General features: G+C 37.7%; 1 protein-coding gene across 38 annotated transcripts in view; it reads right to left on the bottom strand.

Annotated features, from left to right (window-relative positions):
• Positions 1-22,348, bottom strand: part of LOC123793446 (uncharacterized) — a 386,505-nt gene that overhangs the window by 243,247 nt on the left and 120,910 nt on the right. For 2 of the 38 annotated variants that reach the window (XM_087857800.1, XM_087857807.1), the window contains 3 exons: positions 22,187-22,280; positions 18,886-18,998; positions 11,743-11,776 (listed from right to left, as the gene is read on the bottom strand). The exons of 35 other annotated variants lie outside the window; for them this stretch is intronic. In XM_087857800.1, coding sequence (XP_087713926.1) covers positions 11,743-11,776; positions 18,886-18,998; positions 22,187-22,280 — 241 coding nt within the window. The remainder of the gene's footprint in view (positions 1-11,742; positions 11,777-18,885; positions 18,999-22,186; positions 22,281-22,348) is intronic. One more of the 38 variants, XM_087857803.1, reaches the window with a different exon arrangement.

Here is a 22,348-nt window from a genome sequence, read left to right as displayed (position 1 = left end):
TAAACTAAACTAAAACGAAACCTCCTTTGAACCAGGAAGTGGAACCTGAAAGGACGTAGAGAAGATTGAGAACCAAAAGGGCTTCCAAGAGACTGCTAGTGGAAACCTGACAGCCCTTAAAGAGGCTTACAGCAAAGGTTTCTAGACAAGTGAAGAAAATGACACTACAGGGAAAGGAACTCGTGCCACAAACACTTGAAAGTAAAAATGATAGGAGAGATAAGCTACAGAAAGACTATTCGATACGAAGCAACCAGGACTTACTGGGTTCAAGTAGCTGCTCCTCATTTACAGCCTCTCTACATGCTGAATTGTCAAACAATGCTAAAATAAAGAAATGGCTTCTGGGTTAAGAGCAAATCCAGGAAAACATGGCCTATGGATGAAGCCAAGACTATAAAACCCTTTATTAAGAACTTGGAAGGATGTAAGGTGCGCCTCGAATTTCTTTAAGGATCTTCAGAGTATGAGAATTTTAAAGGCACTGTCAAATAAGAGCTTCACAGGAAACCTGAGGTGAAAAGCTTATCTCAAAAAGATCCGGGAGAATGGCTTTTCTAATGGCATGAAAATCATTAATATTCACAGAAAACTCAAAAACTGAAGAGAATTATAGTACCAAAACACTGCTTGCGAGCTTGGACTAAAAGAGACCAAGATAGTACAAACTGAAAATAGGCCTTTGGGTCTTAGAAGTCCCACCAGGAAGAAGCAGGCTAAAAAACAGCTACAAACACAGGTCATTCCTTATGAAAAGGACAGAACCGAGAGCTCAAAGAGGAAAGCAAAGAGCCATGGAGAAGCATTCCCATGGTTAGGACTAAGTCCTAACTGAAGAACTGATAGCACGCTTCAGGCTGTATTTGAAAACTGCTATGGACTTGTATGCTTCCCATCTTCATTCTGAATGGGAGAGTCCTTAGCAGGTTTCCAGAATGTTGCATTTTGAGTGGTAGAGAACGGTCTCTTTAATTTCCAAGTCTTCACATTGAGAGGACATGTACTCAAGGGACTATACTTTAGGCACCTTATCCCCGCTGCAACTGATTAAGATGGTAAGATCTTGGACTCGAGCCTGAACCTGATGCCATGATAACTGAGATTTGTGGGAGGTATTGGGAGGAGGTGAGTGTATTTTTTATGTGGGAGGAATACAAAAAATTGTGGCTGGTGGGTAAATTACACTGATTTTTAAATGTGTCCATAGGTTTTTAAATATTCATTCCATTAAAAAAATTAAAGACCATGGGTCAACCTTAGTGACTTTCTCCTCACAAACAGAATACGGTAAATGTCATGCTGTGTGTATATTCCAAGGCTAGGTTACAAAAGGCCATAGAGCTTCTGCCTTGCTCTGTATGTTAGGCTGCTTGCTGGAATTTAGCCCCCCATCTTGTGAGGTGGCTCAGGCCACAAAGAGAGTCTCGTTGTGCCAGTGTAATAAGTGCTTCAGCTGCCTGCCCTAACTATAGTCCTAGGCAACACCCAGGATCAACACCACCAGACATGAGTGAACAACTCTTCAAACAGTTCCAGCCCCAAACCTTTCAGCTGCCCCACCTGAAGCCAGGGGAACAGAAACAAGCTGTCCTGGCCACACTTTTCCTAACAGTAGATTTGTGAACAAAATAAATGTTATTTCTTTAAGCCACTAAACTTTGGGGAGTTTGTTAAGAAAAGACAAAAAAGACAAAGAGAAAAATGGGTGATAAAAAGAGTGAATAAGATACATATATAGAAGAATTGGTCTCCATTAAAGTGGAAAGTAATAAATGTTAAGATTAATTTATTAATGACAAACAGTGCTAATGAGAAGCAGCACATAACTAGAAGCAAGATCTAATCAGTTTTTCTCTCCATTTTCCCCCACTTAGGATGACATTACCTGTGCATTCTTTATATATGACCTTTATTATGTTGAGGTACGTTCCTTCTAAACCTACTTTGTTGAGGGTTTTCATCATGAATGGATGCTGTACTTCGTCAAATGCTTTTTCTACATCTATTGAAATGATCAGATGATCCTTCTTCTTTCTTTTATTAATGTGGTGTATCACATTGATTGATTTGCAGATGTTGAACCACCACTGCAACCCAGGCATAAATCCCATTTGATCATGGTGATTATTTTTTTAATGTATTGTTAAATTCAGTTTGCTCAAAAAGTTAAAAACAGAGCTACCCTACAACCCAGCAATTGCACTAATGGGTATTTACGACCAAAGATACAGGTGTGATTAATGACTACAGGAAGTCTTTTTCTTTTAATATAGGAAAAGATATTTAATTTCACTCTGTATTAATTAATGAAAATGCAAATTAAAGCTCCATTGTAATACAACTTTTAAAAATCTGACTGACATAAACAGATCAACAATGTTTTAAAGACTATGGTTTTGCAGTATGGAAGTTCCTCAAGATGTTAAAAATAGCTACCCTACGACCTGACAATTGCACTATTAGGTATTTCCCCCAAAGATAACAGATGTAGTGAAAAGAAGGGCCATATGCACCCAAATGTTCATAGCAGCAATGTCCACAAGAGCCAAACTGTGGAAGGAGCCAAGATGCCCTCCAACAGACGAATGGATAAAGAAGATGTAGTCCATATATACAATGGACTATTACTCAGCCATCAGAAAGAATGATCACCCAACATTTGCATCAACATGGATGGGACTGGAGGAGATTATGCTGAGTGAAATAAGCAGAGAAAGACAATTATCACATGGTTTCACTCATTTGTGGAACATAAGGAATAGCAGGGAAATCGGTAGGAGAAGGAAGGGAAAAATGAAAGGGGGGGGATAGCAGTGAGGGAGATGAACGATGAGAGACTATGGACTACGGGAAACAAACTGAGGGCTTTAGGGAGGAGGGGGATGAGGGGATGGGCTAGCCTGGTGAAGGGTATTAAGAAGGGCACATATCGCATGCAGTACTGGGTATTATACGCAAACAATGAATCAGGGAACACTATATCAATAGCTAAAGATGTACTGTATGGTGACGAACATAGTCATAAAAAATAAAATAAAATAAAAAATTCAGTGTGCTAGTATTTTGTTGAGGATTTTTGCATCTATGTTCATAAGAGATAGTGGCCTGTAGTTCTCTTTGCAGTGTCTTTATCTGGTTTTGGTATCAGGGTAATACTGGCCTCATAGAATGCATTTGGAAGTTTTTCTTCCTTTTCTGTTTTTTGGAACAGTTTGAGAAGAATAGGTACTAACTCTTCCTTGAAATGCTTGGTAGAATTTGCCTCTGAAGCCATCCGGTCCTGGACTTGGTTTTTTTTTTTTTTTTTTTGGAGTTTTTTTATTACGATTCAATTTCTTTGCTGGTTATCAGTCTTCAAATTTTCTTTCTTCCTTTTTTTTTTTTTAAAGATTTTTTTTTTATTTATTTATTCGACAGAGACAGAGACAGCCAGCAAGAGAGGGAACACAAGCAGGGGGAGTGGGAGAGGAAGAAGCAGGCTCATAGCAGAAGAGCCTGATGTGGGGCTCGATCCCAGAACGCCGGGATCATGCCCTGAGCCGAAGGCAGACGCTTAACCGCTGTGCCACCCAGGCGCCCCAATTTTTTTCTTTCTTCCTGTTTCACAGTTTTGGTAATTTATATGTTTCTAGGAATTTATCCATTTCTTCTAGATTGTCCAATTTGTTGGCATAGAGTTTTTCATAATATTCTCTTAGAACTCTGCATTTCTGTGGTGTTGGTTGTTATTTCTCCTCTCTCATTTGTGATTTTATTTATTTGGGTCCTTTCTCTTTCCTTTCTGATAACTCTGGCTAGAGCCTTATCAGTTTTATTAATTTTTTCAAAGAACCAGCTACTGGTTTCATTGATCTCTTCTATTTTTTTTAAAGATTTTATTTATTTATGTGACAGAGAGACAGCCAACAAGAGAGAGAGACAGCCAACACAGCAGGGAGTGGGAGAGGAAGAAGCAGGCTCCCAGCGGAGGAGCGCGATGTGGGACTCGATCCTGGAATGCCGGGATCATGCCCTGGGCTGAAGGCAGATGCTTAACGACTGCGCTACCCAGGCACCCCTGATCTCTTCTATTTTTACTTTTTTTAAGCTTCCATATCATTTACTTCTGCTCTAATTTTTTTGAAGATTTGTTTATTTGAGAGAGAGAGAGTGGGGAGGGGGGCAAATGGAGAAGGAGTGAGAGAATCCTCAAGTAGACCCCTCGCTGAGTGTGGACCCTGAAGCAGGGCTCAATCCCAGGACACTGAGATCATGACCTGAGCTGAAATCGAGAGTTAGCCACTTAACCAACTGAGCCACCCAGGTGCCCCTATTTCTGTTCTAATTTTTATTATTTCCTTCCTTCATTTGTTCTTCCTCTTTTAGCTTCTTTAGGTGTAAGATTAAGCTGTTTGAGATTTTTCTTGCTTCTTGAGGTAGGCCTGTATTGTTATATACTTCCCTCTTAGAACCACTTTTGCTGTATCTCAAAAGTTTGGGCAACTGGTTTTTCATTTTCATTTGCTTCCATGTATTTTTAAATTTCATATTTCCTGGTTGGTCCATTCGTTGTTAAGCAGAATGTTACTTAGCCAACATTTATTTGTGGTCTTTCAGATTGTTTCTTGTGGCTGACTTCAAGTTTTATAGTATTGTGGTCAGAAAATAAATACAATCTTTTTGTATTTATTCAGGCTTGTTTCATGGCCTAATACGTCATCTATTCTAGAGAATGTTCCAGAATGTGTATTCTGCTGTTTAAGGATGGACTATTTTGAATATATCTCTTTAGTCCATCTAGTCCAATGTGTCATATAAAACCACTGTTTCCCTGTTGACTTTCTGTTTAGTTTGATCTGTCCATTGATGTAAGTGGGGTGTTAAAGTACCCAACTATTGATTATTTCTATTCCTTCTGAAAAAATCCAAATTGTACATTGTGTTCATGGATACTTTTGTAATTAGGAATAAAAGCAACTAATTCCATGAAAATATATTCCATTAAAATATATAAATATAAATATTTATATAAGTATAAATATAACATATATAATAAATATATATATATAAAAAATAAAGTAACCTAGTATTATTGTATTATTATCGATTAGTTCTTTTATGTTTGTCTTTAATAATCTTATGTATTTGGCTGGTCCCATGTTGGGTCATAAACATTTACAATTGATAGATCTTCTTGTCAGATTGTCCTCTTTATTATGATGTAGTGCCCTTGTCTCTTGTTACAGTCTTTGTTTTAAACTCTATTTTGTCCAATGTTAAGTATTGCTATTCTGGCTTTCTTTTGATGTCCATTTGCATGATACATGTTTCTCCATCCCCTCACTTTCAACCTGCAGGTGTCCATATGTCAAAAATGAGTCTCTTGTAGGCAGCATATAGATGAGCCTTTTTTTTTTTTCTTTTTTATCCATTCTGACATCCTATGTCTTCTGATTGGAGCATTTAGCCTATGTATATCCAAAGTCAGTATGGATAGATATGTATTTGTCATTTTACTACTTGTTTTGTGGTTGTTTCTGGAGATTTTCTCTGATCCTTTTTTGTGTTTTTGATGCTTTGCTGATTTTCCTTAGTGATATATTTGGGTTTCTTTCTCCTCTTTGCATATCTAGTAATGGTTTTGTTTTTGGTTTTCTTTTTAGAGACAGCATGAGTGGGGTGGGGAGAGGGAAAGAGAGAATGTTAAGCAGACTCCATGCCCAGCATGGAGCCCATTGTGGGGCTCAATCTCACAACCTGGAGATCATGACCTGAGCTGAAATGAAGAGTCAGATGCTTTTTTTTTTTTTTTTAAAGATTTTATTTATTTAGTTGACAGAGATAGAGACAGCCAGCGAGAGAGGGAACACAAGCAGGGGGAGTGGGAGAGGAAGAAGCAGGCTCATAGCAGAGGAGCCTGATGTGGGGCTCGATCCCGTAACACTGGGATCATGCCCTGAGCCGAAGGCAGACGCTTAACTGCTGTGCCACCCAGGCATCCCGAAGAGTCAGATGCTTAACTGTCTAAGCCACCCAGGCACCCCTATTAGTGGTTTTTGATATATAATTTGTATATAACCTCTTCTGCATATAGCAGTCTTATCTTAAGTTGCTGCTCATTTAAGTTTGAACCCATTCTTTTCTTCTCCCTATGCTTTAGATAAGGTATTATATTTTATATCCTTTTTTTCTGTGTTCCTTAGGTTTTACATAAATGTTCATTTTTGCTACTTGTTTGTGTCCTGCCTTGATACTGTCACTTTTGGTCTCTTCTTTCCACTCAAAGAGTCCCCGTTAATATTTCTTGCAGGGTTAGTTTAGTGGTCACAAACTCCTTTAGTTTGTGTCTGGGAAACTCTCTCTCTCCTTCTATTCTGAGTCATAGGCTTGCTGGATAGAGTCTTCATGGCTACAGATTTTTTCCGTTCACCACGTTGAATATATCATGCCACTCCCTTCTGGCTTGCAAAGTTTCTGTTGAAAAAATTCCTGCTAGCCTTAAGGGGCTTCCCCTGGAAGTTACTGCCTTGTTTTCCTGCTTTTAAGATGTTATCTTCATCAGTATACACTGCAAATTTAATTACAATATGTCTTGGTGTTGGCCTGCTTTTGTTGATTTCGATGGGACTTTTCTCTGCCTCCTGGATCTTGATGTCTGTTGCCTTCTGCAGATTAGGGAAGTTTTCTGCTATTATTTGTTGAAATAAATTTTCTTACCCTTTTTCTCTCTCTTCTTCTACTGGGATTCCTATAACATGAATGTTATTACATTTGATGGAGTCACTGAGCCCCCCAGGTCTAGTCTCATTTGGCATAATTCTTCTTTCTCTCCCTTCTTCAGCTTCAGTGCTTTCCATTAATTTGTCCTCTAGGTCATAATCTGTTCCTCTTCCTCCAGCCTGCTATCCATTGCATCAGGTGTGTTTCTCATCTCACCGATTGCACTCTGCATCTCTGATTCTTTTTTAACTCTTTTATCTCTGTTGTGAGGGTCTCACTGATGTCTTCCATTCTTTTCTCAAGTCCAGTGAGTATCCTTATGATCACTGCTTTAAATCCTCCATCAGGCATGATATTTATAACTGTCTCACTTAAATCTCTGGTCCCGTGGCCTTATGCTGTTCTTTCATTTGAGATTAATTTCTCTGTTTTCTCATTTTGTCTAAGTCTCTACCAGCTTCTCTGTGTTAGAAAAGCCAGTTATGTCACCTGCTCCTGAAAGTAACGGACTTATGAAAAAGACGCCATGTAGTGCCCAGGGTCTGGCACTTAGGGGAGTGTCTCCAGTGTGTGCTACATGGACTCTGCTATTGTGTTCTGGCTGCTCTATCCTTCAGGCCAGTTATCGGTAGAGGATCTCCCTACCTGCTGTTGGCAGTGTTTGGTACCTGGCCTCAATGTAGCAACTTTTAACTAGGTGTGCTCTGGTGTGCTTGTGAAATAAGATCTGTCACCCCCTCCAATGGAACTGAGGCCCTCCCAAATCTGGTCAGGAGACATGGTGTGGGCAGGGGCTTGTGCTGGTCTTCTGGAGGTAAGGCCTGCTGTGCTGGAACTGAGGCAAGAATGACTGAGCAGGCAGCTCCACTGGAGTGCAAGGGGATGTTGCTGGTGCAAGCAAACTAGGCAGCCAGTGTCAGAGCTACACTGCTCCCCACAGGTGGCTCTCTGTTTGTGCTGAGGGCCAGTGGAGGGAAATGGCGCCAGCTGGTTCCTTTGCTCCCAGAGAGGTGTCTCCATGAACACTGCCTCGCAGGGATGTGCTCTGAAAAGAGCAAGTAATCTCCCCACTGTATGCCCCAGGCATTGTTCAGATTGCTGTTTCCATGCTGCATGCTCCCGGGTTGTTTGCCTGCCTCCTCTCCAAGAGCAGCACAGTGCCCTACAGGCTCTAGCCCAGCCAAGCTCAATGACCTTTAGAACTCCAGGCTTTAAGCCCCCCTAGTTGTAAGCACTTGTGAAATTCAGCCCCTCTCATTTTCCAAGCCAGTGCCTATGGGGAAACGTTCTCTTTGTGCATTCCCATGTACTCCTTTCTCCTGCCTTCTCCATGACCACGACTCCCTCCCCTCTGCAGCAGCCAGGATCTGTTTCTCTCCTAAACCACATCTCTGTGCTTCCTACCTTCTCCGATGCGGTCTCTTCTCTCTCCTTAGTTGTAGAGTTTGTTCTGTCAGTCTTTAGGTAGGAGGTGAACCTAGGCTCCTCGTACTCTGCCACCATCTTCCTTTCTCTTAAGACATTTTTGTAGGAGTCCCTTCAATTACAAATTATTACAACTAGGCAGGAATGCCTCTATAGAATTTCCCCTCAAGTTAGGGGAGAAGAAAGACTGGCAAGCAGAGAGAGAGTATGATTTGAAGTAGAACAGCTGAGAAACCAGAAATAGTTTAAACCAAAATTGGACCTTTTACCTGATCTCCATTAACTGAAATTCTAAAAGAAATAGGCAGCCTTGAGTATTTTTTAATCAATCGAATACTCAATCTTCATTCTACTTTCATCAGTGAGGAAATAAAGAGAACATTATGGAATCCTTTTTAATCTTTTCAGTAGCAAACCAAATGAACTGTCCTTTGGCACTATTTAAATTAAATATAATTTCTCCTTTCTCTTACTCCAAGCTTATTTGTGTGGGGAGGTAAGTAAGACCATCTCATCTTTATGTTGTACCACAATGCTTCCCCTTATCATACAAACTGGCTTTGAAATGTTTTTGGAATTCAAATTGCTAATCCATTTGCCTCTGATAACTCAGTTAAACACTACCTGATATTTTACAGCTGTATTCTTGAAATAATATAATGAAATGTTTATTCCATTAATTATGTATTGAGCTATTACAATACCTTATCTTTCTATTTAAAGTCCAAGAAGATGGATACAGACAACTGTGTTTTCTGAGAATGTAGGATCTGTGCCAAGAACAGGATCAGCACCAGTGTTATACACAAGAACCAAGTGAAAAAGTATCTATGAGTTGCAAGATGATGGATTAGCAAGATTTGAACACAGGAAAGCCGACGGCCCACAGTTCATCTTTTCCTTCCTAGATGGTGAAATTTATGGATGAGTCTATGCTTTATCACAAGTTAATAAAACATAATGAAGTAAAGAGTAGACAGCAGATCCTACAACCAAGATTTGATGGAAATGGACGTGGGAAGCACTGAGTGAGAGACTTAAGCTATGAATGGAGAAAAGAAACAGGACTCTATCTCTCTGAGCCTAACTTCACATCATATCATGGAGTCAGCAAGGCATAAGCTGGTAAAAGGCTTCCTCGAGAAGCAAAAAATTTCTACAGGAGTAAAGTTAAGTTCTACTACACTGACTTTTTATTATTACATAAGTGAGTGGTAATTTACAAGACGAGCAGGGAAGAATTCTCATAAAATTTGATTGAGGAGTGACATAAGGATAAACAGATAGATCAGTGTATTAGAATTGACAATCTAAAAATAAACTGTCACATTATGGTGAACTGATTTTCAACAAGGGTGTCAGACAATTAAATGGAGTAAGAATAGTCTTTTTAACAAAAGCTACTGAGACAAATGGATATGCACATGCAAAGTAATAAAGTTACACCTCTACCTCACAGCATATATACAAAATTAACTCAAAATATAAGAGCTAAAATTATAAAACTCTTAGGAAAAAAACATAAGTGTATCATTTGTGACTGGATTTGGCAACAGTTTCTTTGATAGGACACCAAAAGACAAAAGCAGATTAAGTATATTTCATCCAAATTAAAAACTTCTTTGCTTCAAATATCACCACCAAGAAAGTGCAAAGGCAAGCTACTGAATAAGAGAAAATATTTGAAAATCCTATATCTGATAAGAGATTTGTATTTAGGATATATAAATAACTCTAACAATAATGAAAAGACAATCCAATAAATAAGTGGGCAAAAGGACTGATTTGTTCTTTAAGGAAGATATAAAAATGGATAATAACCGGGGCGCCTGGGTGGCACAGCAGTTAAGCGTCTGCCTTCGGCTCAGGGCGTGATCCCGATGTTGTGGGATGGAGCCCCACATCAGTCTCCTCCGCTATGAGCCTGCTTCTTCCTCTCCCACTCCCCCTGCTTGTGTTCCCTCTCTCGCTGGCTGTCTCTATCTCTGTCAAATAAATAAATAAAATCTTTAAAAATAAAAAAAATGGATAATAACCACATAAACAGATGAGATGCTCAACATCATTAGTTTGGCTTTTTTTTTTTAAGATTTTATTTGTTTATTTGACAGAGAGAGAGCGCACACGCACAAGCAAGGGGAGGTGCAGAGGGAGAGGGAGAAGCAGGCTCCCTGCTGAGCACAGAGATCGACGAGGTGCTCGTGATCCCAGGACCCTGGGAGCATGACCTGAGCGGAAGGCAGACGCTTAACCTACTGAGCCACCCAGGCACCCCTCAACATCATTAGTTTCAAGAAAAATACAAATCAAAACCACAAGATCGATGGAACTCATCAAGTGTATTATGCTAAGCTAAACAAGTCAGTCAGAGAAAAATAAGTACCATATGATTTGCCTCATATGTGAAATTTAAGAAACAAAACAGATGAACACAGCAGAAGGGTGAAAAAAAGAAGAGAAAGGGAGGCAAACCATAAAAGACTCTTAACTACAGAGAAAAAACTAAGTGTTGCTGTAGTGGAGGGAGGTGGGTTGGGGGTGGGCTAGATGAATGATGGGTATTAAGGAGGGCACTTGTTGTGATGAGCACTGGGTGTTGTATATAAGTGATCAATCACTAAATTCTACTTCTGAAACCAATATGTTAATTAACTAGAATTTAAATAGAAACTTGAAACAAACAAACAAAAAAACCCATAAGATGACACAGCACACCCACCAGGATGGCTATAATAAAAACAACAGATAATGACAAACATTGGCAAAAGTCAGGAAAATGAGAACCCTCAAACACTGCTGATGAAAATGTAAAATGGTGCAGCCATGTTGGAAAAGTGTGGCAGTTCCTTAAATGTTAAAAAAAAAAAAAAGGTTAAAGAGAGTAACCATGTGACCCAGCAATTCCATTTATAAGTATATACCCAAGAGAAATGAAAATGTTCACATACAAACTTGTACATGTGTGTCTACAACAGCATTATTAACAACAGTCAAAAAGCAAAACAAACCAAAGGCCCACCAACTGATAAAGGAATAAATAAAATGTGGTCTGTCCACATAGTGGGATACTATTCAGCAATAAACAGAAATAAAGTACTGACACATGCTACAAAATAGGTATACCTTGAAAACATTATGCTAAATGAAAGAAGGCAGTCACGAAGGAACACATATTGTGTGATTCCGTTGATATGAAATGTCCAAAATAGGCAAATCTATAGAAACAGAGAGTAGAGTACTGGTTCCCTAGGGCTAAGAAGAGTAGGGAAGGGGAAACTAGCATAGGGTGACAGGTAAAAGGTACAGGGTTTCTTTCTAGGGTGACAAAATGTTCTAAAATTGACTGTGGTACTCTTTGAATATGCATGTTATGTTCATTTATCTCAATAAAGCTGTTACAAAAAAAAATGTAGCGAGTATATAAAATTAACAGGAAAATCTGTATTTCACTGCTCAAAGCACTGAGTGACTTATTTGCCAAAATTAAATGATTTTAGAGTCCCAAAACTAATTAAAAATTACCTTATGCTTTATCATATTAATCTGAGTATCCATTTCAGTTTAATTGTTTTTTAAATCTCCATGGAAACTAAGCTCTCCATTTTCATATTCACTTACCTCGCTTCTTGTCATGCTTAAAAGTTTCTTAAGTCTGCAGAAGATATAGAATGAGTAAGTCAGGTTCTTTAAGAGTAAATATTTAATAATTATTTAAATAGATACTATGTTCTATCACATAAACAAATCTATAAATTATGATCTCTCAATTGACCCAATCTCACACTGTTTGAGAACATACTAAATAATAATCTTAGGTAAAAAATATGGAGAAAATTTTTATCACACATATGGCAGTCAAAGAGTTCAAACTGTAACTACATTAAGAGTTCTTATATATGTTATTATTAATATCTATTTTCAGTATATTAATATAATAATCTATTATTAAACAGTGACTATAAACCAGAGACTAGTATCTAAGGTGAAGAAGAAAAGCCTACTTATGTATGAATGTCTTAAAAAGACACAAAAATACATTTTGGTACCTACTAACCACAGTCTCCAACTAGAAAATACATATAAAACACATCAAGGGAGATCATTCAAAAGGGAGAAAAAAGAAAGAAAAATCTTTAAAGTCTGATTTGAGAGGGAGAAGGAAGAGACAGAGCTTTAGAAGAAAGGAAATCAGCAAAGAGATAATGTGTGATGGTCTATGAGACTGTTTCAGAAAAAAAAATCTACATGTCTTAGCTAGGACACTGTTAGCAAAGCGAAAGGGATACAAAACAATGCAGAGAAAGAGAGTTAAATGAAAGAAAAGTATTGATGAAAACCAGAGAACAAACTTAAGCACTCAGCAAATAAACAGAAAGGAAGCCCTGTGGGAGCTACAGAGACACTGCAAAGACTTTTTTTTTTTTTTTTTATCTTAGTGGTAAAAACACGACTGCTCATTTTATTCTTCTTTGAGTCACACATATATTTTTCTATGTATATTTTATAATTTAAAAATGCAGAAAGAAAATATAAGCCAGTTGAATTAGAAAAGATGGCAGAGGAGTAGGATTGCTTAGTTTTATCTGGTCCAGAACTCACTAGATAGCTTATCAAACCATTCTGAACACTTGTGAAATCAACCAGAGATCTAAGAAAATAACGGCTGCAATTCTACAAATGGAAAAGTGACCACCTTTGGGGAGGGTATGTGTTGTGGTGAGCACTGTGTATTATGTAACACTGATGAATCACAGACCTGCACCCCGAAACAAGTAATACTTTATATGTTAATAATCAAAAAAAGAAAAAAGAAAAGCGACCACTTTCTGCAAGTCTTTGTTAATTTTCATTTTTACGGCTACATGCTATCCTTTCATTATACTTAATTTTATTTTTATATACAAAAGTTTTTCTTTCTTTACAATTTTGGGATGTAGTTTTCTAACAGACCAAAATACACACGGGATCCAGTATATTATTCTGTTCTGTTCACTCTCTGATTATATTCTTTGTTTTCTTAATTTTAATTTTCTTTCTTTTGGGTTTTGGGTCTCTTCTGATTTGTTTAGTGTGTATTTTTCTGGAGTTCTGGTTGCCATTTTAGTATTTTGTTCTCTCATTCATCCATTTTTCTCTGGACAGAATGACAAGATGGAAAAACTCACCTCAAATAAGAGAACAAGAGACAGTAATGACTGCCAAGGACCTAATTATTTTGGCTATAAGATGTTGGAACTAGAGTTCAGAATAACAAGTATAAAGATACTAGCGGGGCTTGAAAAGAGCATAGAAGACACTAAAGAATTACTTTCTGGAGAAATGAACTAAAATCTAATCAAGTCGATATCAAAAACGATGTTAATGACATGCAATAAAAAATGGAGGTACTAACTGCTAGAATAAAGAAGGCAGAAAGGAGAAATAGTGATACAGAAGACAAAATGAGGGAGAATAAAGAAGCTGAGAAAGAAGAGAGATAAACTACTGGATCACAAGGGGAGAATTCGAGAGATAAGTGATACCATAAAGCAAAACAATATTAGAATAATTGGGATCCCAGTAGGAGAGGAAAGGGGGGGTGGTAGAAGCTGTATTTGAGAAATTATAGCAGAGAACTTCCCTAATCTGGGAAGGAAACAGGTATTCAAATCCAGGAGGCACAGAGAATCCCCTCCAACATCAATAAAAGTAGGTCAACACCTTGACATACAGTAGTGAAGCTTGCAAATTTCAGAGACAAAGAGAAAATCCTGAAAGCAGCTTGGGACAAGAGGTCCTTAACCAACAAGGATGAAAACATAAAGCTGGTGGGCAGGCCTGTCCACACAGAGCTGGCAGGCCAGAAAGGACTGGCATGATATATTCAATGTGCTAAATGGTAAAAATATGCAGGCAAGAATACTTCATCCAGCAAGGCTCTCATTCAAAATAGAAGAAGAGATACAGAGTTTCCAGGACAAACAGAACCTAGAAAATTTGTGAGCACTAAACCAGCCCTGCAAGAAATATTAAAGGGGATCCTTGAAGCCAAGTGAGAGCCGCAAAGTAACACAGACCAGAAAGGAACAGAGACAATATACAGAAACAGTGACATTACAGATAATACAATGGCACTAAATTCATATCTTTCAACAGTGACCCTGAATGTAAATGGGTCAAAAGCCCCAATCAACAGACACAGGGTATCAGATTGGATAAAAAAGCAAGGCCCATTGATAGGCTCTCTGCAAGAGACTCGTTTTAGACCCAAGGACACCTCCCGATTGAAAGTGAGGAAGTGCAAAACCATTTATCATGCTAATGGTCATCAAAAGAAAGCTGGGGTAGCAATCCTTATATCAGACAAATTAGATTTTAAACCAAAGACTGTAATAAGAGATGAGGAAGGACACTATCATAATTAAAGGGTCTATCCAACAAGAAGATCTAACAATTGTAAATATTTATGCCCCTAACATGGGGGCAACCTATTATATAAACCAATTAATAACAAAAGTAAATAAACACATCAATGATGATACAATAATAGTAGGTAGGGGACTTTAACGCCCCACCCGCTGCAATGGATAGATCACCTAAGCAAAAGATAACAAAGAACAAGGGCTTTGAATGACACACTGGACCAGATGGACTTCACGGATATATTCAGAGCATTTCATCCTAAAGCCACAAGATACACATTCTTCTCAGGTGCACATGGAACACTCTCCAGAGTAGATCACACACTGGGTTCAAATCAGGACTCAACCAGGGCAAAAAGATGGAGATTATGCCATGCATATTTTTAGAACACAGTGCTTTAAAACTTGAACTCAGTCACAAGAAAAAATTTGGAAGGACACAAATATATGGAGGTTCAAGAGCATCCTACTAAAGAATGAATGGGTCAACCAGGAAATTAAAGAAGAATTAAAAGAATTCATGGAAACAAAGGAAAATGAAAACACAACTGTTCAAAACCCGTGGGATGCAGCAAAAGCGGTTCTCAGAGGGAAGCACAGAGCAATGCAGGTCTTTCTCAAGAAACAAGAAAGGTCCTAAATACACAACCTAACCTTGCACCTAAAGGAGCTGGAGAAAGAACAGCAATTAAAGCCCAAATGCAGCAGGAGAAGAGAATTAATAACAACCAGAGCAGAAATCAATGAAATTGAAACCAAAAGAACAGTAGAACACAGCAACGAAACTGGGAGCTGGTTAGGAATTAGTAAGATCGATAAACCCCTGGCCAGACTTAGCAAAAAGAAGAGAGAAAGGATCCAAATAAATAAAATCACGAATGAAAGAGGAGAGATCACAACCAGCACCAAGGAAATACAAACAATTTTAAGGAACATAGTAGGAACAACTATAGGCCAACAAACTAGGCAATCTGGAAGAAATGGATACATTCCTAGAGACGTATAAACTACCAAAACTGAAACAGGAAGAAACAGAAAACCTGGATAGACCCGTAACCAGCAAGGAAAATTGAAGCAGTTATCAAAACTCTCCCAACAAACAAAACTCCAAGGCCGATGGCTTCCTTGGGGAGTTCTACCAAACATTTAAAGAGGAATTAATACCTATTCTTCTGAAGCAGTTTCAAAAATACAGAAATGGGAGGAAAACTTCCAAACTCTTCCTATGACGCCAGCATTACCTTGATCCCCAAACCAGACAAACACCCCACCAAAAAGGAGAATTACAGACCAATATCCCTGATGAACACGGATGCAAAAACTCTCACCAAGATACTAGCCAACAGGATCCATCAGTACATTAAAATGATTATTCACCACAACCAAGTGGGATTTATTTCTGGGCTGCAAGGGTGGTTCAACATCTACAAATCAATCAATGTGATATGCTACTTTAAGGAAAGAAAGGACAAGGACCACATGATCCTCTCGATAGACACAGAAAAAGCAACTGATAAAGTACAGCATCGTTTCTTGATTAAAACTCTTCACGGTGCAGGGATAGATGGAACAGAACCTCAATATCATAAAAGCCATCTTCAAAAAGCCCACAGGGAATATCATTCTCCATGGGGAAAAACCGAGGGCTTTTCCTCTAAGGCCAGGAGCATGGCAGGGATGTCCACTCTCACCACTGTTGTTCACCATAGTACTAGAAGTCCTAGCCTCAGCAATCAGATAACAAAAAGAACCAAAAGGCATCCGAATCCGCAAAGAAGAAGTCAAACTCTCTTCGCAGACGTAATACTCTATGTATGGAATATGGAACATTATGGAATATGGTGGAACAAGACTCCACAATATGGAATATGGTGGAACAAGACTCCACCCCAAACTTGTTAGAACTCATACAGGAATTCTGCAAACTGGCAGGATAGAAAAATCAGTGCACAGACATCAGTTGCATTTCTATAGACTAACGATGAGACAGAAGAAAGAGAAATTAAGGAGTCAAACCCATTTACAATTGCACCAAAAACCGTAAGATTAGAAATCAGAAATAAACCTAACATATTACATGGTGCACTGGGTGTTATACGCAAGTAATGAATCATCGAACTTTACATCGGAAACCGGGGATGTACTGTATGGTGACTAACATAATAAAATTTAAAAAAATTAAAAAAAAAAAGAAAGAAACCTAACCAAAGAGGCAAAGGCTCTGTACTCTGAAAACTCTAGAACACTCATGAGAGAAACTGAGGAAACTACAAAGACATGGAAAAACATTCCACGCTCATGGACTGGAAGAACAAATATTGTTGAAATGCTATGTTACCTAGAGCAGTCTATACCTTCAATCCAATCCCTATCAAGATACCATCAACTTTTTTCACAGAGCTGGAACAAATAATCCTAAAATTTGTATGGAACCAGAAAAGAACCTGCATAGCCAAAGGAATGTTGAAAAAGAAAACCAAAGCTCGTGGCATCATAATTCCGGATTTCAAGCTCTATGACAAAGCTGTAATCATCAAGACAGTATGGTACTGGCACAAAAACATTCTGTTTCTTTGGCCAATGAAACACAATAGAGACCCCAGAAATGGACCCTCAACTCTATGGTCAACTAATCTTTGACAAAGCAGGAAAGAACAGCCAGTGGAAAAAAGACAGTCTCTTCAACAAATGGTGTTGGGAAAATTGGACAGCCACATGCAGAAGAATGAAACGGGACCATTTTCTTACACCATACACAAAAATAGACTCAAACTGGATGGAAGACCTAAGTGGGAGACAGGAACCCGTCAAAATCCTAGAGGAGAACATAGGCAGCCACCTCTGTGACCTCAGCCGCAGCAACTGCTTGCTAGACATGTCTCCAAAGGCAAGGGAAACAAAGACTTCATCAAGATAAAAAGCTTTTGCCTAGCAACGGAAGCAGTCGCCGACACCAAAAGACAACCACGGAATGGGAGACGATATTTGCAAACGACATATCAGTTAGAGGGCTAGTATCCAAAATCTATAAAGAACTTATCAAACTCAACACCCAAAAAACAAATAATCCAGGCAAGAAATGGGTGGAAGACATGAACACACATTTCTCCAAAGAAGACATATAAATGGCCAACGGACACATGAAAAATGCTCACCATCACTCGGCATCAGGGAAATGAATACAAATCAAGACCACCACGAGATATCACTTCACACCAGTCAAAATGCTAAAATGAACAAGTCAAGAAATGACAGATGTTGGCAGGGATGCAGAGGAAGGGAACCCTCTTACACTGTTGGTGGGAATGCAAGCTGGTACGGCCACTCTGGAAAACAGTATGCAGGTTCCTCAAAAAGTTGAAAACAGAGCTACCCAAAGACCCAGAAATAGCACTACTAGGGATTTACCCCAAAGATACAAATGTAGCGATCCGAAGGGGCATCTGCACCCCAATGTTTATAGCAGCAATGTCCACAATAGCCAAACTATGGAAAAAGCCCAGATGTCCAATAACAGATGAACAGATAAAGATGTGGTGTGTGTGTGTGTGTGTGTGTGTGTGTGTGTGTGTGTGTGTGTGTGCATATATATATACACAATGGAATATTACTCAGCCACCAAAAAAATGAAATTGTACCATTTGCCGTGATGTGGATGGTACTAGAGGGTATTATGCTAAGTGAAATAATTCAATCAGAAAGAGAATTATCATTTGAGTTCACTGGTATGTAGAATTTAAGAAACAAAACAGAGGAGCCTAAGGGAAGGGAGGAAAAAATAAAAGCAGATGAAATCGGAGCAGGAGAAATATCATAAGAAACTCTCAATCATAGGAAACAAACGGAGGGTTGCTGGAGGGGAGGAGGGTGGGAGGATAGGGTAACTGGATGATGGACATGAAGGAGGGCACCTGATGTAATCAGGACAGGGTGTTATATAAACTGATGAATCCCTGAACTCTTCCTCTGAAACTAATAATACACCATAGGTTGATGAATTGAATTTAAATTAAACAATAATACAAAATAAGAATATAGAAGCCAAACCAAGATAACTTTTGAGGTGATTAAACAATGACACAGAGAGGTTTTTAGATACTAAAATATTGGTTTGAAGGGAAGAACACTATTAAAAGGAAAGATTACCAAAGAACAAAGATATCTTGCAGAAACTATTCAAGGTGGACGATGAAAAGTGCAGTTGCTATTGTTAAGGGAACTATTGTTACTATTTAAGGAATCTAATTAAAGTGTAAGTATAATATTTTGGCAAGAATTTGTATTTAGGTTTTAATAAAGTAAAATGATAGTTAAATCAATTAATTAATGGTTAAAATGATCTGAAATATTACAGTCTTACCTAGTAATCTCTTTTTCTAATTGACCATTTTTCTTCACTTCTTGATCCAAACAATATTCCAGAGATTGTTTTAACTCAATAAATTTCTTCATCTCTCCCCTTTTATCATCACACTTTGAAAAAACATTTTAAAGAAAATTATTTTTAAAAATCTAGATACTCATTCTTCTTTCATAAAATATTATTTCTCATGAATTCATGACTAAGACATGTGTAGACAGTTTTATAAACTACATTTTATAAATTTTATAAATTAAAATTTATAATTGTATGTTTTATCATTATATAAATGGTTTATAATTAACTTTAATTTTAAATGTATATAATGTAGTTTAAAATTTATGATTTTAAATTTTATCTAATGTAGTTTTACAAACCTGATGCCAATAAAAACAAATTTCAAATGTAAGGAACTTTCTTCAAACAGCTTAAACTGATTTTACACTGTCATCATTATTTTTTCTAGAATTTAAATTGCCAAAATTTACTTGTGAAATACAGAGGTTCTTACCCATATTAATACTAAGTGTTAATGAAAACATTTTAAAAGTGGCTATACTTACATTTTACTTTCTGACGATACCCTAGAAGCATTTTCATCCATAGCTTAAGATACTCTGCGTTCTGTGAGATCACACCTTTCTAAGATAACCTCTGAAAAATTCCTATGCAGTCCCCATTACAGTTTTGATGATCATCTGACTTTAGGATGAGATACTCTCATTCTCTGCAAGCATTTCAAGCATTCTCTGCAAAATTTCAATTTCTTCTTTTCTATTAACTACTTTTCTCTTTAAATAAAGTTTAAGTCTTCTCGATATTATAGAAAAACTTTTGCTTAACTCCTGCAGCTTTTACTATCATCCTGCTTCTCCCCTTTCGCTGGCCTTGAACATTCTTTATTTAATGTGTCCTTTCATCCACAGATTCAACTTTTCATCACTTTTCTTCTTTTCACTAAAATCTGCGCTTCCATCCTGGAATTCCACTAAAAAAATTTGAGGGTCATCAAGGATCTTTTTTTTAAAGTCCTTATCCACTTTACTTCTCAGCAGCCCCTGAAAACAATGACCACACCCTCCCCTCTCTTCTAATCCCATTTTATTTCTAAATGACAGCAACCGCTAACATTTAGTCCCTGACCCTTGCTCTTCCTCTCTTCAAATCCTCTCCAAGTTGTTTAAATCTCAAGGCTTCAAAACCGGATTCTCTAATCTACATTTCCAGCCTTGACCCCTGTACTGAGGTCATTTGTCCTTTTGATCTTCCTTCTAGTTCCTCACAGACAATATTCAAAACCACACACTCAAAAACCGTTACCTGATGTGGACTACATCAGCTAGTTTTTTAAAAAAAATTATTTATTTGAAATAGAGAGAGAATGCATGAATGGGGGAAGGAGCAGAGGGAGAGGGAGCAGGGAGCCCGGTGCAGGGCTCAATCCCAAGACCCTGAGCTCATGGTCTGAGCTGAAAGCAGGAGCTTAACTGACTGAGCCACCAGGTGCCCCTAGACAGCTAATCTTCTACAGTTTATGTTGACTCTTTTTGGTATTACTTCAAGTATATTGTTATTTTATCATCTCAGGGGGCACCCTTACCCTTAGGATGCTGACCACCATACTTTGTCTTGCTTTTCTTTTATGATGCAAAGGTTTTTCACAAGGGTCAGATTATCAACTTTTCACCTTTGTTTTCTTTTGAATAATTTCCTATTCCGTAGAGATTTGATCTTAGGGAAGTCTTCTGGAGTTCTTTTCAGACACATACTTGACTATATTGTTTGGAAGCTTAAGTCAGCCTAGGGCGATATATCTCTTCTTCCCAATCCAGATTCTTCACCTCAAAACTGTGTCCATCAAATATCTTAACCCAGGTAGTCTCTGGCCTGGGGATTCGTGAGCTAAATCCTTCTAGAGAAGTCAGGACTATGGACTGAGTTGGTTGAAAGCTGTTTTTGTTTCACAGGGTAGACCTTAAAGTGGCTAATAATTTTCTGTCATAACCCTAATTCATTTCCATTGGAATCTACAGAATAGCTATGGATATTCTTAAAAACCTGACAATATTTGATACCTTCCTTAATAGATTTCTGTATGACACTGGAGGGGGACAAACCCTGGCATTCTCATTCACAGAAGACTCTTTATCAACATATTGTCATGTTACTTACGCTCAATGAAAAGCACAGTAATACAATGTGACTAATTTATATGAAATCTAGAAAAAAAATAATTTTCGATGTTTCTTAGGCCACGGAAAGGACCAGTCAACAGAATGTGCCAGTTCCCCTCATAGGTATAGCTGTATAATGAAATTTGAAAGTATGCAGCTTTTGTGACTAAAAGAAACTAGTGGTAGGTGCATCTACCTCATTGTTCCAAGTTAGGACTCACAGTGCAGTCCTCTCATCTTACATCATTGGTAGCCTCTCCTACAAAGGAGGGTGTAAATGGCACGAGAATCTGGTTCTGCTTGGTAAATAGTTATATCGTTTTCACTACATATCAATAAGTTGGAATCGTGGATTGCACATTAATTTTTTCTGAGATTCGATTGTTAAATCTCTGAAAGGCTGATTAATTCAAGTGAATGAAAAGAAATGAGCTGCAGAACTTGCAATGAATGCTAGGAGTACTGTTACTATGTAAGGCCCTGATTGAGCACTCATTTCTACTTTTTCACTGGCATCTCTTTTCCTTTTCAAAATCCAACAAAAGGAAAAATATATTCCTTTGAGAAAAACGTTTGCATAATGACCTAGTAGTCATTCTTGAAGAGGACAACAAATTACAAATTTTTGATTACAAATCACAACAAATTATCATTAAGGTAATCCATCCTCAATTTCATTAAAGGGTTTAGATTACAAGAGAAAGTCAGAATTCAAGATCAAATTATTACTCAAAGTTTGGGAATTTTTAAACATATTGAAAAATATTAGCAGGGACTCAGACACCTGTATACCAATAATCACGGCAGCATTACTAACAACAGCCAAAAGGTGGAAAAACCCAATTGCCCACTGACAGATCAACAAAATGTGGTAGGTATAAAATATTGCTTTTCTTAGACTATTCACAATCTTTTTTATTACAATCTTGCTATAAAAATTATTAATTTTTTAATTCAGTCAACTTCATCTATAAAGAGGAATTATACTACTAGTAGTCAGTAGCAAAAATATGAATAAACATTTTTATCAGTGAAAATTTTCATATTATCCAAAATATTCTTATACACTACTACTAGAGAAATAAAAATTCCTTTTCGGTAGGACAGAAATTAAGAGACTGACTTACCGAACTTGTACTTAACAGGTTTTCCTGAAGCTCTTCAATTCCGCCCGCTTGCTTTTTGACTCTATCTTCTAACTCGGCATTTTCAACTTCAGGCCTAAAATGTGTATTTTAAAATTATTCTCACACACAAATTTTAAAAGTACCGTATAATTTCTAAACAGA

This window comes from Ursus americanus, chromosome 31, assembly GCF_024610735.1.
Source record: "Ursus americanus isolate L20-20 chromosome 31, mUrsAme1.1.p, whole genome shotgun sequence".
Classification (NCBI taxonomy): Eukaryota; Metazoa; Chordata; class Mammalia; order Carnivora; family Ursidae; genus Ursus; species Ursus americanus.
The sequence above is the reverse complement of the archived record's forward strand: the minus strand, read 5'-3'. Positions and strand labels throughout refer to the sequence as shown.